Raw genomic sequence first — 21,641 nt, forward strand, 5'->3', positions numbered from 1 at the left:
AATTGTCCGAAACTCCCATTGTGTGTACATAATGGTCATAACACGTATTCCAAAGTGTTAATGTTTGATGAACTTTAAGTTGGTGAATCATTGATTTACCGCCAATTCAATGGTTTGTCTCTCGGCAGTTAATAATGAACAAAATGACCAGGTACATTATGGTATAACTTCACCATTTGCACTAAATATATTCCATTTCAAAACAATTATAAAGTGTAAAAGATATCTTTTATTTATATTTTCATTTTAATTTTACAATGATTAACTTGTAATAAAATAAAAGATTTGTAAGTTTTGGTGTCAGATGTCTTGCATTTGTATAATAAACATTAAGGCAACAGAAAAGAAAATGATAATTTTATTTTACAACGAGTTGTTTCTAAATAAAACATAAGAATACAAATGTTACGACGATACAGTGGTTTATGAAATAAATCTATTGATTGAACTGCATATACTATGTTAGTTAAATGTGCAAGATGGTAAAACAACAATATGTAATATCATATACAACGGGCAATATACATGATTTAACAAGTTTAACAACCGTTGCTTTGCTGTTGATTCTGTTCTCTTTGTTCTTATTCGCAATTTTTATTAAAATGATAAAAATTATGTCATGTAACAAAGTTTAATACTTTGCAAGTGAGTTAAAAGCCACTAAATATGTAACTTGTAAGCTGCATGAGGTGCATGAAACAGAACACCTGTGTTATAACGACTGTCGTTGCCCCGCCATGCGAGGATAAATTACTTACACACGTGGTAACTTGCAAGCGGGCACGAGGTCTATGAAACAAAACACCTGTGTTATAACGACTGTCATTGCCTGGCCACGATAAATAAACAATGAAGGAACACAACATATTAATCTCCATGAACTAAATATGAATAAAAATGAAGACTAGTTTAGTTGACGTATGATAATATTAAAACATGGCAGTTCATAAACAATATGTACGAGTTTCATTTTAAAGATTTCAGTTTAAAAACTAAAACCATCTAAAGTGAGGTCAGAAGTTCAAATGGTTTCTGAACTGTCATGTTCAAAACTAACCAAAAATTTGTGTTTTATGCACATAATATATAAGTTACTGTGAAGAGTGTGTACAGAAAACAAAACAACAATCAGCCCCAAAGTTACATACGTGGTAACTTGTAAATGGGCACGAGGTGTATGAAACAGAACACCCGTGTTATAACGACTGTCGTTGCCCCGCCATGCGAGGATAAATTACTTACACACGTGGTAACTTGCAAGCGGGCACGAGGTCTATGAAACAAAACACCTGTGTTATAACGACTGTCATTGCCTGGCCACGATAAATAAACAATGAAGGAACACAACATATTAATCTCCATGAACTAAATATGAATAAAAATGAAGACTAGTTTAGTTGACGTATGATAATATTAAAACATGGCAGTTCATAAACAATATGTACGAGTTTCATTTTAAAGATTTCAGTTTAAAAACTAAAACCATCTAAAGTGAGGTCAGAAGTTCAAATGGTTTCTGAACTGTCATGTTCAAAACTAACCAAAAATTTGTGTTTTATGCACATAATATATAAGTTACTGTGAAGAGTGTGTACAGAAAACAAAACAACAATCAGCCCCAAAGTTACATACGTGGTAACTTGTAAATGGGCACGAGGTGTATGAAACAGAACACCCGTGTTATAACAACTGTCGTTGCCCCGCCATGCGAGGATAAATAAGTTACATACGTGGTAACTTGTAAGCAGACATGAGGTGTATGAAACAGAAAACCCGTGTTATAATTACTGTTGTTGCACCGCCATGTGAGGATAAATAAGTTGCATACCTGGTAACTCATAAGCTGAACAAGGTGTATGAAACAGAACACCTGTGTTATAACCACTGTCATTGCTCCGCCAGATAAATAAGTTACATTTATTCAAGATTGTTCGATTGCCATTAGAACACATTTAACACAACATGATGACTTATTGCTTGGACCAAAAGCCAATATGCCACCAATATTTGCCCACGGGGAGCTAGGGTGGGGGTTTGGGGTGTTATAAAGTAACTGAAGGTGTTTAAGGGTTTCCTGTGAGTTGAACTTTGTCTCTGTAGTATCTCTGCACTCGGCTGTAATTAATATAGCAATAAAAGTTATATGGCAGTGGTATCACAGTGTCAAGTATAGGCACCAAACTTTTATAAACACATGGGAGGCAGGGTAGTTAGACACACAATACTGTGAAACAAGTTTCACCTCATTGGCTGTAATTGTAATCTTTACTGATTGTTGATTAATGCAAAAAAGTGGGGTACGCATGCCCACCCAGCCACCCCATGCTTGGTGCCCATGGTGCCAAATACAAATGGTTACGATTATTCAGTTTTAAAATTCCAACCCATTTTAAAAGCTTAACATTCAAGGGAACAAATTATCCTTATCAAGTTTACCCACTTTCTAAGAGACAGAGACAACCACAATTCTCCCTTAATATTTAAAATAAATATGTTTAAGCATGAACTTGTTTTAACAACTGTCCGTTTGTTGCTAAACTTGTTTTTTTGTTTTCTTAACTTTAATCTGGGTTACCATTATCGAAGAGACAAACACAAGTTATTATTATTTGATGGATTTATTAATGTGGGGCTTTAGCACAAAATATCTAAATATCCTGGTCGTGTTTTAAACAATTAACAACGGTCTATGGGAGTCGTGAGGTTACGATTTTATAATTCTTTGAATGTTTTTGTTTACTACCAAATGGGACGAGAAAATAGAATGAAAAGTTGTCCCATCCTCCCCCAACCCTACTATATGTCACAACTCATACTCATATGAAACAGGCAGCTACATGAATAAGCTTACCTGTTGTTACTTGTGCTTGTGTAAGGTTGACAATAGAACCACCCAATGACGACAATATCGCATGTGTTGCGCACGTGTCCCATTTATAACACGCATCCCCAGTGTACAAGTACCCATCCACCAATCCCTCAATAACACATAAACACTTGTAGCCTGCCCCACCACCAGTACAATGTTCAACACCATCACATGAAGCAACAACCCTGTATGCTTGCTTATCATGGGGGCTGGTAATCACTGTACAGTTCAAATCACCACTACGGTTTAAAACGTTTTTCTGGAAAATATTGTAAGATTTAGAAAATCATCGGAGATTCAAAAACGAGTTAAAGCATTGTTTATCATAAAACTCATGCCTGCTTACAAGTTATCACATATGTAACTTATTTATCCTCGCATGACGGGGCAACGACAGTCGTTATAACACAGGTGTTCTGTTTCATACACCTCGTGCCTGCTTATAAGTTGCCACGTATGTAATTTATTTATCCTCGCATGGCGGGGCAACGACAGTTGTTATAACATGAGTGTTCTGTTTCATAAACTCATGCCCGCTTACAAGTTACCGCGTATGTAACTTATTTATCCTCACATGGCGGGCAACGACAGTCGTTATAACACGGGTGTTCTGTTTCATACACCTCGTGCCTGCTTATAAGTTGCCACGTATGTAACTTATTTATCCTCACATGGAGGGCAACGACAGTTGTTATAACACGGATGTTCTGTTTCATACACCTCGTGCCCGTTTACAAGTTACCACGTATGTAACTTATTTATCCTCACATGGAGGGCAACGACAGTTGTTATAACATGAGTGTTCTGTTTCATAAACTCATGCCCGCTTATAAGTTGCCGCGTATGTAATTTATTTATCCTCGCATGGCGGGGCAACGACAGTTGTTATAACACGGGTGTTCTGTTTCATACACTTCGTGCCCATTTACAAGTTACCACGTATGTAACTTATTTATCCTCGCATGGCGGGGCAACGACAGTCATTATAACACGGGTGTTCTGTTTCATACACCTCGTGCCCGTTTACAAGTTACCACGTATGTAACTTATTTATCCTCACATGGAGGGCAACGACAGTTGTTATAACACGGATGTTCTGTTTCATACACCTCGTGCCTGCTTATAAGTTGCCACGTATGTAATTTATTTATCCTCGCATGGCGGGGCAATGACAGTTGTTATAACATGAGTGTTCTGTTTCATAAACTCATGCCCGCTTACAAGTTACCGCGTATGTAATTTATTTATCCTCACATGGCGGGCAACGACAGTCGTTATAACACGGGTGTTCTGTTTCATACACCTCGTGCCTGCTTATAAGTTGCCACGTATGTAACTTATTTATCCTCACATGGAGGGCAACGACAGTTGTTATAACACGGATGTTCTGTTTCATACAACTCGTGCCTGCTTACAAGTTACCACGTATGTAACTTATTTATCCTCGCATGGCGGGGCAACGACAGTCGTTATAACACGGGTGTTCTGTTTCATACACCTCGTGCCCGTTTACAAGTTACCACGTATGTAACTTATTTATCCTCACATGGAGGGCAACGACAGTTGTTATAACACGGATGTTCTGTTTCATACACCTCGTGCCCGTTTACAAGTTACCACGTATGTAATTTATTTATCCTCGCATGGCGGGGCAAGGACAGTCGTTATAACACAGGTGTTTTGTTTCATACACCTCATGCTGATTTCAAGTAACCACGTATGTAACTTATTTATCCTCGCATGGCGGGGCAACGACAGTCGTTATAACACGGATGTTCTGTTTCATACACCTCGTGCCCGTTTACAAGTTACCACGTATGTAACTTATTTATCCTCACATGGAGGGCAACGACAGTTGTTATAACATGGGTGTTCTGTTTCATACACCCCGTGCCCGCTTACAAGTTACCATGTATGTAACTTATTTATCCTCACATGGAGGGCAACGACAGTTGTTATAACACAGGTGTTTTGTTTCATACACCTCGTGCTCGCTTATAAGTTGCCGCGTATGTAATTTATTTATCCTCGCATGGCGGGGCAACGACAGTTGTTATAACACGGGTGTTCTGTTTCATACACTTCGTGCCCGTTTACAAGTTACCACGTATGTAACTTATTTATCCTCACATGGCGGGCAACGACAGTTGTTATAACATGGGTGTTCTGTTAGAAGCAAAAAAATAGAAGCAGCAACAAGCAGTATACACAAAACCGCTTAACTGAAGCCAACCATGCTAACCACTGTGTCGGAATATACATTCCTTTAACAAACCTCATGCAGTGACTTGACATTACTAACACGAGCATCATTACAACATACACCCCATAAACAACGCGATTTCCAACTTCTGTCAAAAAAAAACAATTGATCAAAATTATTTAAAAACATAATTTTTTAAAAGTTTAGATTAAAGCTTTACTATATATGTATGTGAGAATACACCTTATGTTAATTTATATGTTGTATTAGTTTAGTTTCATCGATGGAAAAACATTAGTTTTTTTTAAAGTTTAGATTAAAACTTAAATAAAATACGACTTCATGTTATATACATTATAAACTGATTTAGTTTGTGAACATATTTAAGTCACAGATAAGTGGATAGCACTTCTGGTAAAATATTGATTTTGGCCGAACAATTTACTTATATATCACATATGCATAGTAGCAATAAGAAAAGAGCATCTATTTTGTTTATTTAAATATTGAGAATTACAGACAAATAACAAGATAATGTTAAACTGTGAGCCAACAGAAGAAAAAGAATTAAAAAACGTGGATTTTGAACTTTCATAAACAAATATTCTTTTTAAAACTAAATTTTAATCTGTGACCAAGTAGTATCTTAATGTTATTAATATATTTCACTTGGCGCTACTTTTTAAAAACACGGAAAACTTTTTCTTACCCTTCCACGATTTCATAAAAAGGTTGACACACCACCCCCATTATTGGCAACCCAGTTTGTATATTGTACATCCCTATTAACACAGTGACACACTGTAGACCTCTACCATGCACTCCGTGTTTGTCCTTTGCTTCCTTGTATATACCTCCTACGTATTGTGCCGTCCCATCTGCAGGAATATACAAAGCTACTTTGTTACCGGTAGGGATGCACATTACAGAATTTTCGAATCTGTAAGATTAATCTTTTTTAAAAAGAGAAGAAAAATTGAAGCAGCATTTCGAATCCTTTTGTATTTGAATCTAATTACGGGATTCGGTATTCTGTTTAATGAAGTCATCACACGTCACATCTCAGACACAATATTAACAATTTTTTAAATTGATAATTTTGAAAAAAAAATTTTGTGTTTGTGGGACTTTTGAGAATAAACGTTTTGCAACGACTTATCATAGCCTGCTATACGTTTCATGACGCAAAAACTACCCAATGGTACAATTTTTGATCATTTTACAGCTCATGAATAAACAAGGCTAATATGAAAGACTGAATAAACTGACTTAATGTGTGTAAAATTATTTTTTTCTATAAATACAAAAAGATTCGAAATTCTAGATTCGGAATAAAGTATTCTAGGATATCCTAGAAAACCTAATTATTCTGTAATGTGCATCCCTAGTTACCGGGCATATAAATCATTTTTTATACACTATGTGCTAAGTTACAAACAAAGTTACTCTGTTACTTCTGCTACCAGGTATAACGTAAATAATTTTTAAACTGCTCGTCTGGTATAATATTGTAGTATATCTGACATTTCCTTGATAAAGTCTTGCCGGTTTGCAGATGCAACGTCGAAAATATAGTAAGTTTTATACCAGATGTGCCGCTAAAAGATTATTGAAACAAAGTTACATGATGGTAGCTAGTATAATGTTGTGGTGATAACATGTAAATAGAGGGTGTTGTGAATAAATGAACACACTATTAGTAAACATTAATGCTAATAAATAACTGAATACTAAGCATAATGTTTGAGAATATAAGTTGTTGCTGCCAGATATATTACACTTGTGTTCATTATATTAATATTTTGTGTTGTTAAGTTTCATTTACCCGAATAAAGATGACCTGTATAGGCCATTGAAACGTTGGTGTGCCAAAAAAATACTGGGAGAAATATTCTAAAAAACAAGTAAAAATAAATAATAATACTATAACATAAGTGTGGTAAATATAAAAAGCAACAAATGATTAAAATGAAAACAAACAGCATGGTTACCAATGGGGTCAATCCAAACAGCAATATTGTCAATATCAATTTCACACATAGAAAGTTTCTCAGCTGTTTCTTTGTCAATCTTTTCAATTTGATCTTCAACATTAGAATGTGCTTCCACTGCTAACAACCTGGGATAAAAATATTATAAATGAATGAATTGAATGTAACTTACTTTATACTCGCATAGGGAGAAAACCACAGTTGTTAAACATAGGTCTTCTGTTCCATACATCTCGCGCCAGCTTACCAGTTATGGATGTATGGCTGATAATTTAGTCAACCCATTAGTGACAACAAGGTTGGAGCAATTGCCATTAAGTGTCTTGTCCAAGGACACATACCCCGCAATGGTAGCAACGACGGGCCTTGAACCCATTTCATCTGGGTTCGAAGCAGGCGCGCTAACCACTTAGCTATTTCAAAAGATGGGGCAACATGCCACCCTAGCCAACCCTAACATTACGCCTATGAATATTACTTCATATATATTCAACTGTAACTGTAGTCTGTAACCTGTTTACAAAACATTAAGAATAATAAAATTTCAACAACTATTGTTTCTTAATATAGAACAAAACTTGAAACCAACCCAGCAATGACATAATTAATATGTTACATGCATTTTGAAATATAGTTGTTAGTATACCACCACTAGTCACTACTAAACAAACCTAGCAGCAACATGGTTCCCGTCCAAAACCTTCGCCAATAAATTACAAGTTTCTTCAATGGTTGGTTTAACCTCAACAACTATCGACTCGCCCAGTGTGTTCGTGAATTCATTGTTTTCTTCACCAAATACTCGCTCTCCAAGTGAAGGAATCTATTATACATTATATTCCACATATTTATATACATATATGAGGATCTATTATATAGCAATATGTTTAATAGGGCCATGGTGGGTTCAAGACTCGTCGCTGCTACCATCACCCACAAAGTAACATATATGGTAATTCATAAGCTGGCACGAGGTGCACACCCGTGATATAACGACTGTCGTTTTCGGGCCGGGATAAAGTAAGTTACAATCATTCATACCATAATCCCAGGGAAAAATAAAGTCATTATTATTACTCCTGTTGCTGACAGGTGTATTAAAAATCCAAAAGATCTTTTGTTTATAATTGTGATCTAAAAGAACCGACATTTTGTCTGCCCTCGGGCACATTTTGTTATAGGTCAAATTTATCAAATCTGTTCATAAATAATAACTATGTTTGTCTATTTGGTTACAGTAGCGAAGATTTAGAAAAGTTTTAAACAACAAGACATAATATTCTGTAATATTTATGATAAATATACAAAATTCTTTAAGTATAACTAGGACACTTACTTTTTAAGCAGTAGACCATAATAGTATAACAATTGTAAAACTTATACCTTTTTTTCCAGCTCTGTTTTTGCAACTTGTTGTATAAAAACATCCGCAAGAGTTTTAAAGTCGGCGACATTATTTCTTAACTTTCCTTTTTCTTGAACCAAGATTTCAAACAACTGTTTACGTTCACGACAAGCTTGCGCAATACGTGTTGCTTTTAGGCCAGCCGTTAGCAAACTGACTAACACCTCATGCGCCATGCTGCACCAACGAAAAAGTTTTGCTTATAATAAACTACAAGCCATAACTAATACACACCGCAGCCTAAACTGCAGATAGCGGATATACATGCGTCACTATGCGATGACGTTTTGTTGGAAATAACTTCCTTTTCTTAAGGGGAATTTTGACAACAGCAACAGTTAATTTTGCAAATAAGAACACATATTTTATTTAAGTTTTGTGGCGAACTCATACGCAAAACTAAGTCTGCTATGCTGTTTTATGCAATTCACATTTGTCATTTGCAAACATACACAAATATTGCCCTGAAATCCACATAGGACTATTGCATATAAACTTCGACACAGTAGTGCAATGATACCAGTCGTCCAGGAGATTAGCATTTACATACATGTATACGGATGAACCGACGTAGCCTACACACGATCAATATGTTTACGTTCCTGCTGTATGACCTGTGTCGACCAAAGAACACTATACAACGGGTTCTTGTATAGTGTTCTTTGGTTCGACATATGTTCGATTACGACTATTTTGCTACGAATGTGTTACTTACCTAGTAGGTAATGGCAAGGGGCAACAAAAAGTGTGTACACACATGAAAACCATTACACTGCAAAAGTTCAGGTACTTTTACCATAGTTTTATGTTTAAGCGGGTACATGGAATAGCATACACTTTCCCAATACCAAAAACTGTGACCTATACCATTTGTGAAAAATTCCTAAATCCGATAGTAAGGAAAAGACCTGTTTCAAATTTTACACACGCGAGGTGGCGCTAACACATTGCTAAAATACGCAAAGAATTTTTACGATTTTTGAATGAGTTAATGCGGCGATAAACCTTATTGTAAAGTTTAGGTAATTCTGAAGAAGTATTGCAGTTTTGCAGAACAGATGTAGACTACGTACAGTTAGAGCGTATTCAGAACGTAGGTCGTGGCTATGTATGTATAAGCATGTACTTAATTGCAAACGTAGGCCATAGTAGTGTAGGGTAAGATGGTTACCGTTAACACATAATATCCCATATTTCATAATCGTATTGTATAAAAATTTGTAACAATAATCCCCTTTTAGAGTCGTGAGGTTACGGCTATGTATTTCGTTTTTGTTCTGTGTTTAAAATCAAATGTGACGATAAAATATAATGAAAACATTCAAACAGAACGCAGACTTTGCCCTTTAGGTGAAACATATCTCTTATATTATTGAATTTGCTGGACTTTACGTCTGGTTACGTATTTCATAGCATCGAAAGAGGTGTAAACATTCAATAACATGGGAGCTGACACTGAAATCCGGCAAAGAAAAAAGTTGGATTCGATCGCTGGTAGCGATGACAAAAACGTTGTTGAATTAAAAAAGGAGGTAAGAGTGGTATATGTTTTTTGAAACTTGTTAATATACTTGTCATCTGGGAAGTTAATTGGTTTACGTTAGCATCGCACGTTATATCTATATACATGAAATGAATATTTCTAACTTGTTTATCTTTGTGTTGGCGGGGCAACGGCAGTTGTTATAACATGGGTGTTCTGTTTTATACAGCTCGTGCCCGCTTACAAGTTACCACGTATGTAACTTTGTGGCTGTTCCTTCATATCAATGCTGTGTTTCGATTTCGTGGCTTTATAGCAAAGGTCTTTTAATGTCTACCTTATTAAGCAAACATTGAAAACTTGGCCGGCTTAGTTGTTGAATTCTAAATCACTATTTGCAACAATGCGCCGTAAATCTCATAAGAGGATTACAACAGTTTTCATCTCATTAAACACCAACCAAATAACAAGATTAAAACTTAACCATTTACGAACGTTCCAGATAAATCTCCAAAACTTGGTTGCTATAAAATACACGGGTGATATGCGATGCCCGCCGTATTTGGGGTTTAGGCCAGAGTTGGCCCATTATCCCAACATCGTTTATGCGCATTCTATTCTATATGGATGAGGTCCTGCAGTGAGGCACGCCATGGGACCTGGGATTTTGGCCGAAATTTGACCCCCAAAACAAACTCGTCCATTCACTTTCCTATATTCCGTGCGAGATTTAAAAAACACGATCCATTCATTTTCCGCAGGTCGGTATTATCGGCGCCATTTCTATGGTAGTTGGTACAATGATAGGATCGGGAATCTTCCTCTCGCCTGCCGGAATTCTCGCCAAAGCTGAATCGGTTGGCGCAAGTCTCTGCGTGTGGGCGGGGTGTGGAATTCTTGCCACTCTAAGTGCGTATATATCTATGCTTTATTAAATATAAAAGAGTTTTTACAAACCAAGAAATGCTCCTAAATTTGTATAAATCTGGCGCCATGACACAGTAGGTATATGAGTCATAGGTTCAAGGCTCGACGCTGCTACCATTGTGGCCGCATGTGTCCTTGGGCAAGACACTTAACAACAATTGCTCTAGCAATAACCCAGTGATCCCTTATAGGTTGTAATGAGTTGTCAGCCATCATTTTACCCACTTTAGGTTGTGAATTTACATATTCTATCCCTTTGTGGATGGAATCCTTGCCAAGGATCGAGAATTTAGCCCACACGTGTACGTATACACACTTAACATGCACTGATGTACCTTGTCAAGGGCGTGTGTTGATTTGGTCCATTTTTATACACATACACACTAACACGCATTGATACCACAGGTGCTCTCAGCTACGTTGAACTTGGTTTGCTAATTCGAAAGTCGGGCGGTGAGTATCAGTACTTGAAGACGGCGTTTGGCAACGTGGCAGGTTTCCTGGTTATTTGGACATCGGTGATTGTGACCAAACCATCATCATTTGCGATCATTTCCATTGGGTTTGCTGAGTATGTTACTGCTCCATTTTACCCTGGTTGTACCCCACCTGCTACTATACAAAAGTGTGCGGCGGCGTTTTGCATACGTGAGTATTCTATATATGGGTTTTAGTTGTATTGTAGGGTGGGAGAAGATGGGACACCTTAAGCACATAATATCCAAATATCCTGGTCAGGTTTTAAACAATCAACGACGGTCTGTGGGAGTCGTGAGGATATTGTTTTATAATTCTTTGAATGTTCTTTGTTTACTGCCAAATGGGGAGGGAAAACAAAATGAAAAGGTGTCCCATCTTCCCCCACCCCTACTCTATACATAATCCTATGAGTAATGCAAATACGTTAGCAGATAATATCCCACTGTCCCTTTTTTGTTTTTAACAATTAACAACCCTCTTCCACAGTCGTGAAAATACGGTTACATAATTCTGTTTAAATTCCCTTGTTTACTACCAAATGTGACGATAAAATAGAACGAAAACATGTCCCATCTTACCCCAACCTATAATTTGTAAGTCAGTAAATACTATTGTAGGTGTGAAATTTTAAAACAGTGTTGGAAACGTCAAAACTTAAATATTTATAATTCGAGCTACAAATGCTATAAACCTGCTGTTATAACGTTAACTAGCATTATATTACCCTTGTAAAGGCGAAGTAAATATTATGCGTGCATTTCAACCAGTAAATACTTCGCAAACCGTTAACCCTAACTTGTGTAAACATTTTAAAATCATAAGCACACAGTTTGGGTTAATATACAATAAATGGCCCGTCGTTTCCATTCGTGTATTTTGGAATTTCGAACTGTCTGCTTGTCTTTGTGGTTTACAAAAACCCGAATCGAAATCAAAAGACATGTTTGCCTTGTACCAACATGCAGGAGTAGTTTCCCTTTGTATAGCGCACAATGCATTTTCCCCACTATAGTTTTGAATGCTATTTGTGAATATGTTTCACCCATATTACAACTGTATTCTAATCTTTACGAATTCCCAGCACAATATATAGATATGTATACAGTTGGTTGGGGAAGATGGGACATGTTTTCATTCTCTTTTATTGTCCTGTTTTGCTGGTAGTGAACATGGGATAGTTACAGAAATATATATTTGCATCCTCACGACTCAACGTTGTTAATTGTTAAAAACACGATTAGAAAATATGGAATATTATGTGCTGACCCAACGGTCTCGAATGCGCTTGTTATAATATTATAAAATGCCTTTTGATTAAATTTTTGGTCTAGTAGCGACCATATAGATCATTTTTGGTCGGACAGTTGGTTCGTATATCGTGTTTTTTTTCACATATCTGAATTCCTAATTGTGGCGTTTAATCTTTAATCTTATTGCGAAATCAAATTAAAATGTATATTTTTATAAATTTTAGAATAATCTTTAAATTTAAAACCCCTTTATTTCAGTTTTGATCACGTCCATTAACTGCATCAACGTAAAGTTGGCAAACTTCGTCCAGATATTTTTCACGGCTGCAAAACTGTTGATTATCGTTGCCATTATCATCGGCGGGTTCGTTATAATGGCGCGACCTGGTGGAACCGATAACTTAGTGAATGCCTTCGAAGGATCGGCGACCTCGTTCTCAGCAATCGCTGTTGCGTTTTACGGCGGGCTGTGGTCATACGATGGATGGTATATATAATGTAGATGTTATATAGGTTATATATGTTATAGCCGAACATATACATTATATTTATATATACATAATGCATATGTGTGACTTGGATTTATTTTATTCTAATAACATAACACATGTTATCCCACGTTTGCTGATCGTGTACTGAGTCCTAAGTTTTAAATAATTCTGTTTACTACCAATTGGGATAATAAATGAGAATGAAAGTCTCACCCAACCTAGTATGTATATTTTACATTGAGCATCAATATCTAACGTTGTTAAGTGCGGAACGTTGCTGCACAAATAAATGCCAGAACAGCAGGTTTAGAAAACCAATGTAAATAATACCATAGCATTACTGCCAGCCCATTACATTAGCTTTATAAAACTCCCCTTCTGGGATATATTTGCGCACCGACGTTTCGACTTTCTATACAGGTCGTTTTTATCAAGAGTGGATAACACTTAACAGCGTAGAATATTGAAGCCCCGGTGCCCATATTATTATATTACACACCAGAGTTGCTAAAACTTGTTTTTGATTAAACTTTTTTCGTTTTTTACTATTTATGCTAAGTTTTGCGAATTTAATATTCCAACTTCTTTGCAGGAACCAACTAAACAGCATAACCGAGGAAATACAAAACCCACTGAGGTGATTAACATTATACACATATACGCATATAGTAGGGTGGGGGAAGATGGAACTTATCACAATATATTCAAATATCCTGATCCTGTTTGAAACATTTAACAACGACTTATGGGAGTCGTCAGGATACGATTTTATAATTCTTTGAATGTTTTTTGTGTACTACCAAATGGGACAAGATAGTAGTGCGTAAGGTATGAAACAGAACACCCGTGTTATAACGACTGTAGTTGCCCCGCCATGCGAGGATAAATAAGTTAACCATACACAGCGACTGTCGTTGACCCGCACCCAACTTAATCTAAAAAACTTACCCGCATTTTCTTCCAATATCAACGTTATTGGCATGGACGTCCAACCTGTATTCGCATCTGTACCAGTATTAACCTGGGTCAATCTATCTGTCAATCAAATATGAATAAATTACATTCAAATTCCCTTGTTTAGAAACTTTCCACTCGCACTAATGATCGGAATACCTTTGGTGACAGTTTGTTACGTTTTGGTGAATATTGCCTACTTCACTGTGATGACGCCAAGTGAGATGCTCACATCCAATGCAGTTGCAATTGTAAGTTATATAAATAGGAAAAATAATGTTTTTAAAGTATATAGTGCTGTGGGGTAAGATGGATGCCTTCAGCACATAATATCCCATATTTCCTAATCGTGCTTTAACAATTAACAAAGCTGTTTTAGAGGCGAGAGAATACGGTTATATAATTCTGTAAATATTCTTTGTTTACTACAAGGAACATCTTACCATATGCTACTATACCAAACAAAAACAGAGCTTTGGTATTCAGTCGCCTATTATACAATGTATTCCTTAAGCCAAACTTGTGTTTGTTACGAAAGTTATCTTTTACAATTTAAACTTAGACATTCGGTGACCGTGTGTTCGGGGCTGCAAGCTTCGTCGTCCCCGTTGCCGTTGCTTGTTCAACCTTTGGCGCCGCTAACGGTAGCGCATTTACTGCTGGTCGGTAAGTGTCCTTCAACCATTTTCACGCAGCACAAAATTCCTTGTTAAAAAATGGTAATATTATACCGGCCCTGTAACACCATGGTCTGTATCTATAGTTCAGAGGTTAGGGGTTTGACGCTGCGGTTACCATTGTATGCGTATGTGTCCTTACGCGAGTGGTCACTAATGAGTTGTCCAAATTGTCACCCATACAATTACAAACATGGTAACTCGACTGTCGTTATTCCTCCAGCATGCGTGATAAACAAGTTACATACGTGGTAACTCGTAAGCGGGCACGAGGTGTATGAAACAGAACACCCGTGTTATAACGACTGTCGTTGCCCCGCCATGCGAGGATAAATAAGTTACATACACTCATTACAAACCTCCACACAGAATCACATACGCTGCGGGTAGGAACGGTCATATGCTGCAGATATTTTCGTACATCAGCGTTACCAAACTGACTCCATCCCCGGCTCTGATCTTTAATGTATGTTTGTATGTATGGTTAACGTTAAAACCTCCAAACCAGTGGTTTGTATGGTATATATGGTTGCTATTAACGGTTCTCAACTTTTTTCCTTGCTGTTGCTGCATCGTTTCAAACCACCAACCAATTCTCGCACCCATGGTTAATAATCTGGTCCAAACTGTATATGAGTTTAGTTTAGACCGTATTGTGGGTTTTGCAGCCACACTTTTTGCTCAACAATTTTACTCAAGTAGTTTTTACTCTTAAGCGTATTTTTAACATCTGTCCTTTTGCTGCTAACTCATTTCTCTTCGCTGCTTTCATTAACCTGATTTTAACTACTGTATATTCGAAGAGATAAGTATTTGTTCCGAATAAATATATCTGATATCTTACCATACATTCCAGTCGTTCATCGCTCTCATCATGATAATACCGGACGCTTCAAGCTTCTCAACTTTGATCGATTATTTCACCTTTGCTTCCTGGATTTTCTACGGAGCTTCATTTCTTTCACTGATTGTACTCAGATACCGAAAGCCGAACTGGGAAAGACCGTACAAGGTGCATTTACTGATATTTATTTAGAATAATCTCTGTGCAGTGGGGTTATGCCAGAGTTGTCCCATTACCCCAACATTGTATATGCACATTCTATTCTATATGGGTGAGGTCCTACAGTGAGGCACGCCATGGGACCTGAGATTTAGACCAGAGTTGATCCATTACTCCAACATTGTATATGCACATTCTGTATGGGTGAGGTCCTACAGTGAGGCACGCCATGGGACCTAAAATTTAGACCAGAGTTTGCTTTTTACCCCAACATTGTATATGCACATTCTATTCTATATGGGTGACAAATCACCTTAAAAAAAACGTTCAGCGTTACGCATCATTGAAACGGGTATAGTAGGTTGGGGTAAGATAGCCATTGTTTCCGACAATTTAAAAAAGAGCGTTGTTAATTATCAAAAATACGATAATAGGAAATATGGGATATTATGTGCTAATGGTATCCCATCTTACCCCACATTACTATCATTTAAAACGAACCGTTATATTCCCTCAATAGGTTTTCATACTTGTACCAGTGATATGTTTCATCGCTTCGCTTTACTTGATCGTCGCCCCCATCATCGATGAACCACAGCTGGCATATCTTTACGCAGCAATCTTTATATTAGCGGGCCTTCTATTCTATTTCCCACTCGTTCATTTTAAGAAGGTTCCTGCGTTCATGGGTAAGCGGAAGTTTTATCAAATCCAAAAAATTAAAGAAATAAATATGTGGTAGGAACCTTACAGGGTGTTTGACGGCACCTATAACCCAAAGTTTACGAGTTCGAGGCTCTGCGCTGCTACCGTTGTGGGCGTATGTGTACTTGGGCAAGACACTTAACGGCAGTTGGTCCAACCCAGTGGTCACTAATGGGTTGTCTAAAGAAATCAATCACCCACAAAGTTACATACGCGGTGACTTGTATAAGCAGGCACGAGGTGTATGAAACAGAACAACCATGTTATAACGAATGTCGTTGCCCCGCCATGTGAGGATGAATAAGTTACATGCATGGTAACCTGTAAGCGGGTACGAGGTGTATGAAACAGAACACCTGTGTTATAACGACCATCATTACCACGCCACGCAACCATTAACAAGCCATCCACCATCTCCTATAGAACCGCTCTCTAGTTTCCTCCAACAAGTATTAGAAGTTGTTCCTCCACCCGATGAAGATGAACCAAGTGATGAAGATCCCGTAGAACAAAAACAAACTGATTTCCATTCGTTCTAATACGTGATAAGACATACAGAAGGGTAGGGAAATATGGGACACCTTTTCATTCTAATTTCTTGTCCCATTTGGTAGTAAACAAAGAAAAGTCAAAGAATTATAAAAACCGTATCTTCACGACTTCCATAGACCGTTGTTAATTCAGGATATTTGGATATTATGTTCTAAAGGTGTCCCATCTTCCCCCAACCTACAATATATATATAAGTTGTATTACACATAATAGCCTTGATGCAATCGAAGTTTAAGCGTTTGATAATACTGGTCCAAATATGAAGCAAACAAATCGGTAGCGTGTTTTTTAAAATGAAGAATGGCAAACATACCCTTTTTATACCATTCAAGTCGCAATAAAATAACCTCTAGCTTGAAGCGTTTGTATTTACTTATTGGCTGGCGGGTATACTTGTTGAAATTAACCGTTTTTGTGCGATTGGACAAATAAAGTGATGGTACTTACACATATACCATATATATCTATTAATTAAAGCAACGAAGAGACGGAAATCAACATCAAAACGACAGTCGTAAAAACACGCTATGGGTAAAACCCCACAGTAAAATACACGATTACCACAAACAGACGTTTAAACAAAAACCGCAGTAAAATTTCGTGACGTCTAAGGCTAAACGGTCCATTGGTTTTGAACTATGGTTGCCTGTTCGTCCCAATGTCGCGGAAGTCTGGTTCCCAAGAAATCTGGTCCCCATCGGCTACTGCGCATGCGCAGACACGGAACATTTTCATCAGAAATCTATAAATCTGGTTTCGAACGAAGATTACTTTAATATATACATACGTTTTTATAGATAGTTTATTCTGTTTAATGTCAAAATGTATGTTTTGTCCTTTTTCTTGTTCTTGACGTGTTAACGGTAGAGGTCACTTGTCATACTTCCTAATGCATGACTTGCGGTAAAGTGCAGTATTTTATCATTTTTTTATTTTTATTCGGAACCAGAGTTCTAGATTTCTTATAAAAAAGTTATAAGTAGCCGACGGGAACCAGTTTTCCACGACACCCCTACTTCAATAATCTTCACGCTTCAGTGGAAAAAATGGGTAGAACCAGGCACGTATAAACACAGTAACAGCAGCCACGCTTTTAAAATTATGCTTTTCCCGTATTTTACCCGCAGTGTGTTTCAACGCCTGTCGATTTGTTTTGCTTTGTTATTTTACGTATCGAAAATTACTTTGTTTTGTTTAAAAAAAAAGTTGTTTTTGTTTGGCGCATTATTCGTCATAACATGTTGACGAAACGAAAGTTATTATTTTGAAAGGAAAAGCTGAATGTTCTTGAACGGATGCAACAATGTTTTGTTTTGTATACTGGACACAATAATATATTCTTGCTGTTTTATTTACACGGTGTTTTAATTAAATTTATCTTCGCTATCGTTTTCGGAAAGGTAAATGATATGTTTTGATATGCGAGAATTGATATGTTAGGTTTCTTTAAAAAAATGTCTCGATTTTTTTTAAATCGAAGTTTGTTTTCATCGTATACGTCATACGGGTAAAAAACTGAACCTGGGAGTTTCCCATTGACGTCATTAGAATGGGGAAGTCACGTGGGTTTATTGTTACGATTATGGGGTAATTTAAACCCTTTGTCTGCTTGTACAGGCAGGAGGTGTGCTATATTGGGCAACTAAAAGGGGAAATGTTTCCGTATGTTGTCGCAACTGAGTAAAAAGAAGGAACTTCAGCGTATTACAAGTTATATATAGCTAATATAGGTATATATAGCAGTCTATATTTCATGTTTGGGCAAACCGTGGCGTATTCAGCAATGATTTGATTTACTCTCAATGGAGAACCGTTATTATAATTACTGAAATGTAAAATTAAAGGAACTAATTCTTGTATGTATATCAGGTGTATTTAAAATACGTGAAGTCCCATGGTTTGATTATATACAAGTAGGCCGTATGTAAATACACAGGTTCAAAGGTTGCGGCAATGCCTGGGAAACTGCAGTTGTGTTTCAGATATAAGAACAGTTTATGCATAGTTGGGTGGGGGAGATGGTACAACTTTTCATTCTATTTTTTCGTCCCATTTGGTAGTAAACAGGGTACAGTTAAGGAATTATAAAACCGTATCCTCACGACTTCCACAGACCGTTAACTATTTAAAATACGATCATGATATTTAGATATTATGTATTGAAGGTGTCCCATCTTCCCCCACCCTACTATATAATGTTTGTTGCGAGTGTGTACGAGATCTTCTAGCAATTGTCAGTTCTGTGGTTTTAAGTTTGTGATCTGTTTTGAAAATCATTAAACTAACAAATGCCGGAAACTATTTCACAATCACGTTACACCTGGGGCAACAACGTGCATGTAGATTGTAGAAAACTGAATTCAGTTAGATTGAACCTTAAGCAACATAAAATTTAAAAAAAATATTTTACATTAGTTTATACACAACGTTTTTTAATCTGCAAACCGAATTCGAAAAAATTTTAACTTTAAAACAGTCCAATTACTATTTTTATGCGAAAAAAACAAAAAAATCATTTAAAAAAAATTGTTTTAATTAAACTGTACAACTCCTAGTTTTAAATTGGTGTCAGTGATTTCGAGTTCTCACTTAGTTACGCAAGACGCAGAAATACAGCCGTTTTGGGTGCTTGAGACAGAATTCGAAAATAGCAAAACACGTTCTCGTTTTGCGCTGAGTTGTTCGTATAGTTTGGCTTGCGTGACTAGTTAGCAGGTAAAATAGATTCGCCCTTTAGTCAACCTATACTTGTTTAGTGCGCATTCTGTCAATCTATATTTGTATTGTAGTATGCACTGTTTATTGTGTTGGCAGGTTTTCAAACTAAGAGATATATAGAGTAGGGTGGGGTAAGATGGGACACCTTTAGCACATAATATACAAATATCCTGATCATGTTTTAAACAATTAACAACGGTCTATGGGGGCCGTAAGAATATGGTTTTAAAATTCTTTAAATGTTTTTTGTTTGCTACTAAATGGGAAAAGAAAATAGAGTGAAAAGGTGTCCCAACTTACCCCAGCCTACTATATGTTTCGACTAAGTGGCATCGGTATTGTCAAGACTTGTATATATGGTGCACGTTGCAGGTTTTTTGAAGTAAAGCTTATATAATATAATACTGCCATAAAGTATACGTGGATGCTGTTTACTGAAATACCAGCACACATGAATGTTGGTTACACCTCTGCAAGGAATGCTTCGTTTTCCAAGTCAGAATTCGCTGATAATGTTGCAGACATGGATATATTATTAGCATCATGTGTATCTGTATTCATTCTACTATGTGTGTATCTCGTCATTGCTTTGTTGATGTTCGAGATTCGGTCGAGGAAAAGCAGTCGATCACCCCGCAGGTTGTCCAGGAGAATCAGCAACATATCTTCGCAAGTAATCGACAACCGAAAGCTAAAGCTTCGTATTCTCTGCATTACCGCAACGGTAGCCGTTCTGCTTCGATGTGTCGCTGAGTTGTTTTATATCTTCATGGGACGACGGAGCGATTATAGGTGTAACGTTTCACTCAAGTTGCATATTTGCCTCTTTGCGGTTTCGATCACTACGATATATGTCTTCTTATGGTACCGACAGAGACTTATGTACATGGACCCACAGATGCAACTGCATAACACAGCACTCAGCCGATGGGTTAGTCGCTATGTGTTGGCGCTGATGGTGGTGACCGCTATTGGTATCATAGTAATTTTCCTGACGTTACGGAAATACAGATCGCAAGAAAACACCTGCATCGCAATATCTGTTAATTTCGGTACAGAAGTTCCTTTCATAATCATTGCTTGCTGTTTAGTCGTGTTCCAAGTCCTTCTCATGGTTCTGTTTATACGACCTTTATTTTGCAATGCGATTATCCCGCCTGACCTTAATAGGAATGGGGACAATCTTACACGACGTGTGCTGAAGCGAGTTACCATAACTGCTGCAATCTGCGTGGGTTCGGACATTGCGACAGCTATAGTCACGTTACTAAGCGAACATATCATAGTCTCGAACGTTGTTTACGACGCGAGTTTGGTGCTCAACTTAATATGTGTCGTGTGTTCGTTTTCTGATTGGAAAGCAAGAATGTTTCCGATGTTTGAACGACCCAACACCAGTTTGTATAGTTTCGATTCTGTTGCAAACTCAACACCAAATCGGCCAAGCCATTTACCGGTCGCTTAAAGTCACCCACAAAGTTACATACGTGGTAACTTGTAAGTGGGCACGAGGTGTATGAAACAGAACACCCGTGTTATATCGACTGTCGTTGCCCCGTCACGTGAGGATAAATAAGTTACATTTATTCAAAGCGTATGTAATCTTGAAAAACAAAACAACAATGATATTTTCTGTATAGTAGTAAATATCCAAGGTGTTTATTGGGTTTAGTAGCCACGCTTTTATTCGTCAATTTACTTCAGGTAGTTTTTATCCGTAGTATATTTTAACTCCTATTATTTTAGTGATGTTTCCCGTCGTTTCGTTGTTTTAATAAATTGTATCTGTATTAGTATTACTGTATTCGAAGGGGTAAATAAAAATCATGTCACCCCCCCACGAACAACTTGTTTGTGAGCGAAACAATACACTGTGACGTCACATACACTTAAAAGTTGTATATAGCGTGTTTGAGTTATATAAATAGACGCA

General features: G+C 37.1%; 3 protein-coding genes across 4 annotated transcripts; 2 read left to right on the forward strand and 1 right to left on the reverse strand.

Moving 5' to 3' along the window:
- Nucleotides 1-345: 345 nt before the first annotated feature.
- On the reverse strand, nucleotides 346-9,293 carry LOC149737379 (inositol polyphosphate 1-phosphatase-like). Its single transcript, XM_089875304.1, has 7 exons — nucleotides 8,447-9,293; nucleotides 7,735-7,886; nucleotides 7,064-7,191; nucleotides 5,782-5,950; nucleotides 5,145-5,220; nucleotides 2,852-3,128; nucleotides 346-2,115 (listed from the first exon to the last, which is right to left on the reverse strand). The coding sequence occupies exons 1-7, from the start codon at nucleotides 8,642-8,644 to the stop codon at nucleotides 1,922-1,924; spliced, it is 1,194 nt and encodes a 397-aa protein (XP_089731430.1). The 5' UTR covers nucleotides 8,645-9,293; the 3' UTR covers nucleotides 346-1,921.
- Nucleotides 9,294-9,717: 424 nt separating this feature from the next.
- On the forward strand, nucleotides 9,718-17,442 carry LOC149737380 (b(0,+)-type amino acid transporter 1-like). 2 transcript variants are annotated; one of them, XM_089875302.1, is made up of 11 exons: nucleotides 9,718-10,000; nucleotides 10,713-10,860; nucleotides 11,284-11,526; nucleotides 12,867-13,095; nucleotides 13,692-13,736; nucleotides 14,181-14,304; nucleotides 14,616-14,719; nucleotides 15,100-15,196; nucleotides 15,587-15,742; nucleotides 16,254-16,422; nucleotides 16,862-17,442. In XM_089875302.1, the coding sequence occupies exons 1-11, from the start codon at nucleotides 9,911-9,913 to the stop codon at nucleotides 16,975-16,977; spliced, it is 1,521 nt and encodes a 506-aa protein (XP_089731428.1). In that variant the 5' UTR covers nucleotides 9,718-9,910; the 3' UTR covers nucleotides 16,978-17,442. The 2 variants fall into 2 exon arrangements, with proteins under 2 accessions (XP_089731428.1, XP_089731429.1); XM_089875303.1 differs by lacking the exons at nucleotides 14,616-14,719; nucleotides 15,100-15,196.
- Nucleotides 17,443-20,132: 2,690 nt separating this feature from the next.
- Nucleotides 20,133-21,504, forward strand: LOC149737381 (uncharacterized). Its single transcript, XM_089875305.1, has one exon. The coding sequence runs from the start codon at nucleotides 20,133-20,135 to the stop codon at nucleotides 21,171-21,173; it is 1,041 nt and encodes a 346-aa protein (XP_089731431.1). The 3' UTR covers nucleotides 21,174-21,504.
- The last annotated feature ends 137 nt before the right edge of the window (nucleotides 21,505-21,641 follow it).

The sequence above is a fragment of the Ciona robusta genome, chromosome 3 (assembly GCF_009617815.1).
Source record: "Ciona robusta chromosome 3, ASM961781v2".
NCBI classification, from domain to species: Eukaryota; Metazoa; Chordata; class Ascidiacea; order Phlebobranchia; family Cionidae; genus Ciona; species Ciona robusta.